At 43.0% G+C, this 10,942-nt stretch overlaps 1 protein-coding gene across 1 annotated transcript; it reads left to right on the top strand.

The window, feature by feature from the left end:
• Positions 1–2,834: 2,834 nt before the first annotated feature.
• On the top strand, positions 2,835–9,859 carry slc6a1b (solute carrier family 6 member 1b; the record flags this gene model as incomplete). Its single annotated transcript, XM_084460665.1, has 14 exons — positions 2,835–3,072; positions 3,332–3,463; positions 3,619–3,719; positions 3,967–4,076; positions 4,204–4,336; positions 4,603–4,737; positions 5,011–5,114; positions 5,422–5,546; positions 5,742–5,854; positions 6,095–6,226; positions 7,283–7,385; positions 7,685–7,785; positions 8,336–8,503; positions 9,752–9,859. 14 exons carry the CDS (start codon positions 2,835–2,837, stop codon positions 9,857–9,859), a joined length of 1,803 nt encoding a protein of 600 aa, XP_084316791.1.
• Between the last annotated feature and the right edge of the window lie 1,083 nt (positions 9,860–10,942).

Below are 10,942 nucleotides of genomic sequence, written 5' to 3'. Positions count from 1 at the left end.
TACACTTCGGGACGTTTTCAATCATCGACTGCTATATTGAGGCTATGCACATTACTTGAACCTACTGCACTATAGCCAACGTACTAGCCTACAACCTATCATCGTTGCTCATGACAATGCCCAGTCGACAAGGATATCTGCTATCTGCTGTGTCATTGCTATGACAGTGGTACAGTATGAATGCATTTAGACAGAGCTTTTCAAATTCTGTTCCCATGGCCACTTTCGGGGTGCCAAGTTCACTATGTCTGGAGATATGGTGGGCCTGGCTGAGAGGTCAGTGTGGGTCCTGGTATGGCTATAGAGGTGAGGCCTGGTCCAATGGCCGCCTTGTTCTTTCTTGGCAACAGAACTGGTTTGGAGGGTGGGTCATGGAATCACAGTCATCAATAGGTTTGATTGGTTTGAAAATTGGAAAACGTAGCCTACATCATTCTGATGTGTTGAGAACATGATATGTGTCTGTGTTTTAGTTAATCTTATAACCGTTTGCCCAAATTTAGGCTATAGGCTATAGGCCTATGTCCCATGAGACCATAATCTCCGAGGAGACGCGCTGTGACATTATCACACTGTCGGAGTTAAATTCTTCATACAGTGTGTTGATGTGGGGTCTTTCACAAGAGTCTTTCGTTTACAGCGAGCTAAGAAGATTATATAACAGCGGTTTTTAATTTATCCCACACCCGCGACTCCAATTATTGACGAGCTTTCTTATCTTATGCTGGCAGGAACCAGGGAACGTTTGTATTATCTTCATCTTCGACTACAGCATTTTTGGTCTCATTAATTTACTTCACAGTGCCTCCCATAACATTTTTATCCATTTGAAATCTGCTTTACAGCCTCTACATCCCCCTTAATAAGTGGAATCAATGGAGGCCATATAGAGCCGTATGGAGGCCTATACAGTAGGATACATAAAAAGTTTAAAGACTGCTATGCTCAAGATAGTGTGAGATGACGACAGTTAATGGTTTGATATGGTAGCCCTAGCTTGCCCTTTGCTGCTCTTTGAATTACTTTTGACATTTATTATCATTTTGACACAAAATGAATAGCCTACATGCCATTACATCCACCAACACAACAGGCGTAGGCTATTCTAGGTGAAGATAGCTGTGGGAGTTGATGAGGCTTTAGTGGGGAAACTGAGGATAGCCTTGAATGGTCACACATACCAAAATGTTAAGTCATATTATATTACGTAGGCCCTGTCAACTGACTACGCGTGGCCCTTGGGTGAAAAAAAAAATCAGGCTGATGAAAAACACTAACCATATAAAACCTTACAAGAGGATGCTCCGGTCTCAAAGCCGCTGCGATCTCAGTGGTGGAAATGTTGGAGACGGGGAGGGTCGACTTTCAGATGACATTGACGCTATGTAGATGAGAGCGGGGATCTGTGCTCCACGTCCCCTGGTCTCTGAAGTTCGACGGTGGCGCAAGGCGAAGCTAGTCCCTTTTCTGTCTCCCCCTCCCCCTCTCCTTCAGCACCACTCTTTTGGACAGCACCAGACAATACTTATTTTGCTCACGTTTCCCCCTGTGGATACTAATTTTGCTCTCTTTCTTCAAATGGAAAAGTTCGTCTTTAGTCTGCGCCTGTAGAATTGCAAGGAAACAACTGTATAGGAATTCAGCAACATACAGTACGGATATTACTATCGAGTGACACATAAACTTCTGCTGTAAGTACAGTACTTTACTCCCATCGGTGTATGTGTGAAATTAGGATATTTTGTCATAGCATTGCATAGAACCGTGCAGAGCTGTTTTGGGTACGCAGTTGCGCCACTGTGGAGTATTTAGGAGATGCGCGCGTAACAGGCTTTGTGGTTTAATTGAATGCTAGTAATATTACAAAACAATTCTTGCCAACGGAAACTGCATTGATTTACAATTGATTTGTGTTTCCACAATGGATAATATGGAGGTTCACTCCGTAAAAAGGCTTTTTCTGTAGCGTATGTGAAAATGTGTCTAGCCCTAAATAAGTGCCTGACGCGTAAAGCTTGGCGTTCGCGCAAGTCTCTTTGTTTGAGCGTCTTATCTGACTCAGTGCACCACAGAAAAACTGTCTCTATAAAAATCACGATGTAAGAAAGAACAAGAACCATATTTTTGTGCAACCGGTTGGGTTATTGCAAATATGCACGAGATACCGTCTGCAGGCATGTGCGATGTGTCCAGAATTACGCAGATAATATTTAGTCTTTAATAAATGAGCTGAAGAAACAAACCGTTTTTATTGGTGTATAGTTTCTACATGTATAGTTTCTACATTAATACAAAAAACAAGAATACTATTTGGCATTGACGCTGCATTAATTAACTTGATGCTATAGCCTAATGTTGGTTCTTCATTGCATTCCAAGTATTAGCCTATAATGTGCATTGATTTATTTGATGGTCAATTGTGGTTGGTTCACACGTCTTCAGATTGATTGGACAAAGACTATAATTCTTTAATTAACCCCCCCCCCCTTGATGCTGTGCGTTACGATGTTAATAATAAATTGATCTAAAAGGTGTCAGTGACATATTGACAAGGTAACCTAATTTGATGGGATAATTGCTAACCATTTGACTGAGATCGGTTAAAAAATATCGATTTGTCAATTCGAGAGTCCATTGGTCACCATAATTAACACACTTCCTTTTGCATTTTCAGGGACTCTTTTCATCTTTTCACAACTGGCACGTCCCTGCTTCTCTTGATTTACTGCCCCGACGGTCCCCGGACTGGGTAACTAACCGCGAAACTGCTGTCTACGTGGAGTGGTACTGAAATCTTCCGTCCACGGGTCAGGACCTCGGCAAAACCCAGAGACATGGCGACTAATGGTACTAAAGCCTCGGATGGACACGTCCTGACTGAGGTGAATGAGGCGCCTACAACCAATGACAAACCCAAAACCCTGGTCGTGAAAGTCCAGAAGACGAAAAAAGAACTTCCCGAAAGAGAAACATGGTCTGGGAAATTTGACTTTCTTCTGTCTTGTGTTGGATACGCAATTGGACTTGGAAATGTCTGGAGATTTCCTTATCTATGTGGGAAAAACGGAGGAGGTAATCAAGAAATGTTGGCAAAAATATCTACCCCTCAATCAGCCAACATTTTCTCGGCAGTACATTATGTTCAAGTGCTAAAGTTATTTTTTTGTCCATATGGTTGTGCGTAATTGTGCGCACGAGCGTAACCTAGATGGAGTGCGATATGAAACAGAAATGTGTTAAGCTTTGGATTACAGTATATGAAATTGACATGGTGTATGCAATCAGTATTCACACAAATGTTTGCCTGCCTTACTTTTCATCTTCTATTCAGGGGCCTTCCTGATCCCATACTTTTTGACCCTCATATTTGCGGGTATGCCTCTGTTTCTGCTCGAAACGGCCCTCGGTCAATACACGTCGATTGGAGGGCTTGGGGTATGGAAACTTGCCCCAATGTTCAAAGGTAAATTATTCTCATTATAAAGAAGGCATCGCCTGAGCTTTTGATCATGAAGGCACAAAATAGTGTTTCACCAACGAAGTAAATCACATCATAACTGTGATTTTAATTTTAAATATTACAGAGAGGTTAACACAACATGTCTACTGTGCTTTTAGGTGTGGGCCTGGCTGCTGCAGTGCTTTCATTCTGGCTAAACATCTATTATATTGTTATCATTGCCTGGGCCATTTACTATCTGTACAACTCCTTTACTTCTGTGAGTATGCAATTATTATTCCACTTCCTCCAGACAGATTGAGAAAATGCAGGGGAAAATGCATTGAATGGTATTGCATTAATCCACTAAGAATAAAAATGAAACCAAGTGTCCCAAATGAATGTCATGGAGTGGCAGGATGTTGGAGAGAGAGAGAGAGAGAGAGAGAGAGAGAGAGAGAGAGAGGGGATGGGGGGAGGGTCTGGCAACATGACAACATTGAGGAGAGCTGTCTTTGTTATTTCAGGAGCTACCGTGGAACTCATGTGGAAACTCCTGGAATACCGATCGCTGTTACACCAACTACAGCATCGCAGACGCAACCAACCTGACCAGCGCTGTGGTGGAATTCTGGGAGTAAGACCATGCATTGTTCCTTCCTTTGTTTGTAGTACAGTTGCTCAAAGGATGCATGGTTGTGATTCCAACAGTGTTGCATGGGTAGAAGTGAGGTAACAGAGCTCTTGTGTTTTCTGCCTCGTAGACGCAATATGCATCAGATGACAGATGGGCTTGAAAAGCCAGGCGAGCTTAGAGTGCCTCTTGCGATAACTCTGGCCATAGCTTGGGTCCTGGTCTACTTCTGTATCTGGAAAGGCGTCAGCTGGACTGGGAAGGTGAGGATGTTGTCCAGGTCTTTTCAAGCAACACGTGTTCTTTACCAGTGGCCCAAACATACTTACCAGTTACAATAATCAGATATTTCCTTTTTATTACATATTTAGAATATCACACAAACATATTCCAGTTCAGGTTAAATAATATCCACCTCTATGATAACGGTGAGGGAAACTCATACAGTTCCCAGGTTCAATTCCCAAGCTCAAGTCTCTTAATCCAAGGACTGAAGCACGTCATCATCGGCCCCTCCTCTTCCTCGCAGGTGGTGTACTTCTCAGCCACCTACCCCTACTTCATGCTCTTCATCCTCTTCATCCGGGGGATAACTCTGCCGGGAGCCATCGATGGGATACTTTTCTACATCACCCCTGAGTTCAGCAAGCTAAAGGAGTCAGAGGTATAGTAAGAACGCGTACGCCAAAAGAGTCGGTGACAATGTAGTTAAACCTATACTGTGTCACCACTGCCCTTAAAGTGGTGACACCCCCCCATGGAAATGTCTGTCCAGAAAAATGTGGTATATAAACTCCCATTAGCCCTTGCTGGCACCCAACCGATGTTTCTAAATGCACGAGGAAGTGTGCAGCCTTAGGGGGAATGTCTGGGACCGGATCAGATGGCTGCCTTTCATTTGAAGTGGCCTCCAATGACATTCACTGTGTTTTGTCAGGTGTGGCTGGACGCTGCTACTCAGATATTCTTCTCCTATGGCTTGGGTCTCGGGTCACTCATTGCCCTCGGAAGCTACAATTCTTTCAATAATAACGTTTACAGGTATGTTGACACCGCACCACTCGGTCATAACCCATTCAGTCCCAAGAGGCTGGCTGCTGCGCTCGTGTGATAAGAGCGAGCAAACATATCTGTCAGCTGCCGGAACAATCCGTCTAGATCTCTGTTTCCCGTCATTGAAAAGAACGGGTCAGTATTTAAGTGCTGCATTGCAACGCTGCTATAGAATACAAAATCACAACCCCCTCCCACCCCCTCACTCACCCCCTAAAAATGTGGCAAGGCTTGATAAGGAACGGATACTAGCTTAACAAAAGGTGCGCTATGCTTTGTCTGTCTCCCCCTGCAGAGATTCAGTAATTGTGTGCTGCATCAACTCCTTCACCAGCATGTTCGCCGGCTTTGTCATTTTCTCCGTCGTCGGCTTCATGGCGAACGTGACAAAGAGGCCCATCGCCGATGTGGCTGCGTCAGGTAATTGCCATCAGCATCGATCTTGATAGGACTGTCAATAGCTCTCGCAGAAAGCGCTTCCATCCATGCATACCGTACACACAGACAAGAAACAATATGATGTCCTGTTAATATTGGCAGAAATAGGCTGTCAATTATTTCCATATACGGCAGGTTGTCAATCATTTCCCTATGTGTTCCTCTGTTGTCCCCCAGGCCCAGGACTAGCGTTCTTGGCGTACCCTGAAGCAGTGACACAGCTGCCTGTGTCACCCCTGTGGGCCATCTTGTTCTTCTCCATGCTGCTTATGCTTGGAATTGACAGTCAGGTGAGGGGGGATGGGGGGAGCGTCGTTGCAAATGGCAATTACCATCCTCCGTGTGGGGAATGTCTATGTTTGAGATGTCAGAGAAATTTGTGTCACAGTGATGTGCCCCCGAAACAGTCTAAAAGGCCTCAGTAGATCCTGTCAATGGTCTTTCCTTGAGAAACCAAACATCTGCTGTTCTGATCTGGCTGTGTTCGCTGTTCTGCGCACTAAGGCGGTGGTTCTGGTTTATCTGTGCAGTTCTGTACCGTGGAGGGTTTCATCACAGCCTTGGTGGACGAGTTCCCGAGGGCGCTGAGGGGAAGACGAGAGCTCTTCATCGCCGCCGTCTGCCTCGTGTCCTACATAATTGGCCTGTCCAACATCACGCAGGTAAAGGAAGATGTTTGGTCCGTTGGCTGTGGCAAGTTCTGTATTTACAGTAAACCCGATATTCTCCGTTGTTGGTGCTGAGTGATGCACTGTAAGAAGAAAAGTGTACCGTGATGGCGTCCAAACACACTAGGTTCATATAAGGTGAATAGCATGTTCCACTGGAGGGTGATGCATAGCATTTCAAAGGCATTCGAGGGATTTCTTCCAACTAGACCCCCAGAGAGATCAGCTTTTGATCACTTTATTATTTCAGCTGTCACAATGACATTATTTCACAATGATTCAGCGCAATGTTATACATGCGCCAGATAATAACATAACAAGTTATGACTTTGCAAATGTAAGAACATGTGACCACAGTGGTTTTGAATGTTTGAGTATGCAGATGATTGCACTCCTTATATACTGTAGTGTAACATAATTTTTCATTAATAGAGCTGTCGTCCTCTGGATCAAAAAACAGTGATGTTCTGTACTTTAACACAAACTCAGAGATCTCCGCGCTGTGCTGCTCTGATGCAGCTCACTGCTCTCACGTCAGCTTTGTCAATTCAAAGTGATTTGCGGACCGTTTCAATCGACCATTTCCTGCCACATCGCAGTAATGGTAACAATAGGATTTATAGCTATTTTCTTGGTAGAGCTAGCAACTGTCAAAAAGTAGGTCAAAATGATTCTGTGTTAGTAAATATATAATCCGAGTACCCAGAAGCTCTAGTAAATATATGACTTTTAGTAATATATGACTTTGCCATATACTTTCAGGCTCATCATAAAAAAAGTACAAAACTCACACTCCCGCTGCATCATCCAACATGTCAGGTCACCTCGCCCCTGGTCACAATCGGCCTAATCACTGACCCACTGTCCATCTACAGCAGCACTCAGCCTTTCACTAGAGAAACCCACGGCTCCCTCGCACCTTCTGGACCGAGGTGGACGCCGCCCACCAGCCAGGGCCACTGGTGCTCTGACCCAGCTGATTATTCCACGCGGCTGGTTTTAGATACGCTGTGCGCTCTTCTCATCTCTGCTCTCCTCTCACTCCCACAGGGTGGCCTCTATGTGTTCAAACTGTTTGACTACTACTCCGCCAGCGGAATGTGTCTACTCTTCCTCGTCTTCTTCGAGTGTATCTCCATTTCCTGGTTCTATGGTGAGTTACTGGTACACTGTACTGTACCGCAAAAAGATGCCGGCGTCGAAATTCTTCATTGAATAGTTTTAAGCACTTGAGGTGCATTTAGCTTGTCTGGCACAATGGAACGAATGATTTGAAATATGCAAACCGTGGCACTCAATGGTATCAAGTTAGCGGAGTCAATCACACAGATCTTGATCTGATGACATTTGCCTCATCGTGCATGATGACGGATGCGTATTGAGCTGCTGTCAACTGTATTAGTGCGTCTGTAAACAACCTCAGTCACCCATTGGTCCTCTCTTGTGTTCTAGGCGTGGATAAGTTTTATGACAACATCCAGGAGATGATTGGCTACAGGCCGTGCCTCTGGTGGAAGGCCTGCTGGGTTGTCTTCACCCCTCTTATTGTGGCTGTGAGCTCTTTCGCACTCTCTTTCACATACCCCACCGCACACATACACACGTACACACACACACACGTAACACACACACAAACACGCACGCAAGCGCACGCGCACACATACACACGCACAGTAACGAAGCATCGACTCTACAGTCAATTTGGCAATTTGACCCCCTTAAGTGGCACCCCGCCTCTTTGAATCAAAGAAAGTAAGAGTCCGCACACTGTAGCTCCCACGAAGATTATTTATGGACAAAATATATAGAAGTGACGTTTCGAGCGACAACGCTCTTCCTCAAACTGAATAAACATAGCCACACCAAACATTTATATGGTATCTAAGGGTCACATGACCCTAATGGGATAGACAATGAACCCCTTTTCTTTAGACAGGTGAAACCCATTGTGCTAAGTAACAGGTCACCTGACTCCTGGTACAGTTCACTCACTGCCTCTTTGATACAATGCTTAAACTGTAGCAAAATCATATCATATTCTGCTATTAGGCTATGAAGGTTGGTGCCTGGTTGTGGTGTCACCGTGTTCTCTTTCCTTCCCAGGGCGTGTTCCTCTTCAGTGCCGTCCAGATGGTTCCTCTCACCTTGAACAACTATGTGTTTCCGATGTGGGGTCAGGGTGTGGGCTGGTGTATGGCCCTTTCCTCCATGGTCCTCATACCGGGCTACATGATCTACATGTTCCTCACTCTAAAGGGCACACACAAAGAGGTACCTTTCTTCACCCTCCGCCTACACACCAAGACGATAAGTAAAATATCCATAATGCAATATCTTTTCCCACTTAGTATCGCATTGCTCGTACTACTGTGTAAAAAAATAACATTGTTATATTTTGTGGCTCGGATAAAATGAAGCGTTATAAATATGCCGATATGAAATGTAGATACTGTAGATCTAAAGCATGCAAGCGGTTACAAACATTGACTTTCACAACGTGGCTTTCAGAGCAGTTTTCGCTGTCTACGATCGATCGACTGAACACGAGACATACTGTATACCAGTAGGGTAACAGATGTTGGAGACCGCGTTGAGCTGCTGCAGTTCCAGTCACACGAGCAGAAAGTGTTGAGGGAGGCCACCGTGTTTGTGGCTGTGATGAGCAGGTGTCAGCCTTTAACGTTGGCTGATTGCGATTGGCTGATTGTAGCAATCAGTCACTTGATTACAGAGTGCCAGCCCGCCAGCGGTTTGCTCTCGCAAACACCGAACAAGCTGGTGCTTCACGGCCTTGGGCCGAACGCCCTGGGTCCAATTTAATTTGAATATAAGCTAATTAAATTAAATGTTTTATACACAGAAATATGATTTCTGCATGCAAGAGTAGTTACATAAAGTGCGCTGAACTACTGCACTTCAAATATTAGACATGCGTATTTAAGTGATGTCTAGTTCAAGATACATGTCACTAATGGTTAAGTTCTCCTCCACATCTAATACCTGAACCTCTTTGATGGATTCATTAATACAAATGTCTGAGCGCTTTGAAGCCGGAACAAATCCTCCAGTAATGTAATTACAACTAACTAAACATCACTTTCTTAATCTTATCAATCATGTTCTATATTTCTGATAGTTGTTAAGCTTGTATAATTGTTTGGCAGTAGTGAAAGGCTACAAAGAAATAAAGTCATTACTCAAATTTCTTCCACTTGGAGCTTCAGTTTTGAAGGTTGTCTAAGTGCTTATCACTGAGTCATACTCATATACATATACACTAGCTCCTGCTTACTGAGAGGACTTGTGTAATAAGCATGTATTACATCTAGTAAGTAAGTAAGTAAGTAAGCTTTATTTATATAGCACTCTTCACAGCACGGATGCACAGAGTGCTTTACAGTAATAAATTAAAATGGCAATACAACACGAGACAAGATTAAAACGACACAGAACAGATAAAACAACAACATCTGAACCTGAACCATGTCAATGATTTGTTCCCCATTTCTTTTCTTTCAGCGTCTGCGGATAATGATCAAACCAGTGGTATTGGTCAAAGCCCAAGAGAATGGGCCGGAGCAGCAGACAGAAAGTGTTAACCCGGCCAATGAGGAGGCTTATATCTAAACCCCATCGCAAAGGCCAACTGTCATGCAGAAAACGTAATCAAGGTTCAACACAACCAAGGACTTCCACGTCTGAAATATAATCACCTACCTCCAGGGGAAAAATGTGACCAACCTGATTACATTTTTGTTATAGTTTAGTTTTGTTTGTTTGTAAAAAAGAAAAAAAAGAGGAAGAGGAAAGACAAACTACCCAGCAATGTTCTTGTGATAGTTTGTATTTCATATGCAAAAATGTTAGTCTTTCTAAAATGTGACCTAGAATTACTGTAATTTGAAATATATATAATTTAAATTTGGAGGCCCAATGTGATTCAACAGTATTGTGCTAATTTAACATATTTAGTAATTAATCTATTAAAATACTATTATTGTACAAAGACAAATATAGATTAAATTCTGTTAGCTTGTATTTTAAAGAAATACATGAAAATGAATGCAATGTAGTAGGCAAGGAATGCAATAAGACAATTGCATTTTGGGAACTCAATATTGACCAATTTTAAGTAATGACCATATTGGAATGTTCAAAGGCCAAATTACCTTATGTATGATATTATTTAGCCAGACTATCACTCCTTCCCAAGACCCTTTCGTTTTCCACTAATGTTTACCACTCAGCCCTGGGGCAACCTTTGAAAAGCACAAGGCCAGTATGGATTTCAAATCATCAAACAATTTTTGGCATGATTGAGTACTTTAGAGAAGCAAATTAACCTATAGCAAGAGACTGTTACAATTGTATCTTTGTTTTCTAAAGAACAATAACTTTGTATGTGTCTGAAACATTTTTTAGAATCATGTTTAGGATGTTTTCTATGTAAGAGTGAGAAGGACCAAAATAATACTCGTTAAATTAATTAATGAAGATATGTGACACTTTCAATTCAAACTATTGGACATGTGGCATTCCATTTGCCACTGCAAAGCACAGGGTACAAAGTATCATCCTTAAAGCAACATTTGAGCAGTGACTATTGAAAACAAATAACTCAAGATATAGCCTACTGTACTTGCTAATCAGTTTACTTATATTAGTATCCCACTCCTCAGGAACTATGGTTGAAGTGACCAAATTCTCTGG

Source organism: Borostomias antarcticus, assembly GCF_949987555.1.
Source record: "Borostomias antarcticus genome assembly, chromosome: 33".
Classification (NCBI taxonomy): domain Eukaryota; kingdom Metazoa; phylum Chordata; class Actinopteri; order Stomiiformes; family Stomiidae; genus Borostomias; species Borostomias antarcticus.
Note: the sequence above shows the minus strand (reverse complement) of the source record. Positions and strands in the feature narration are given on the sequence as shown.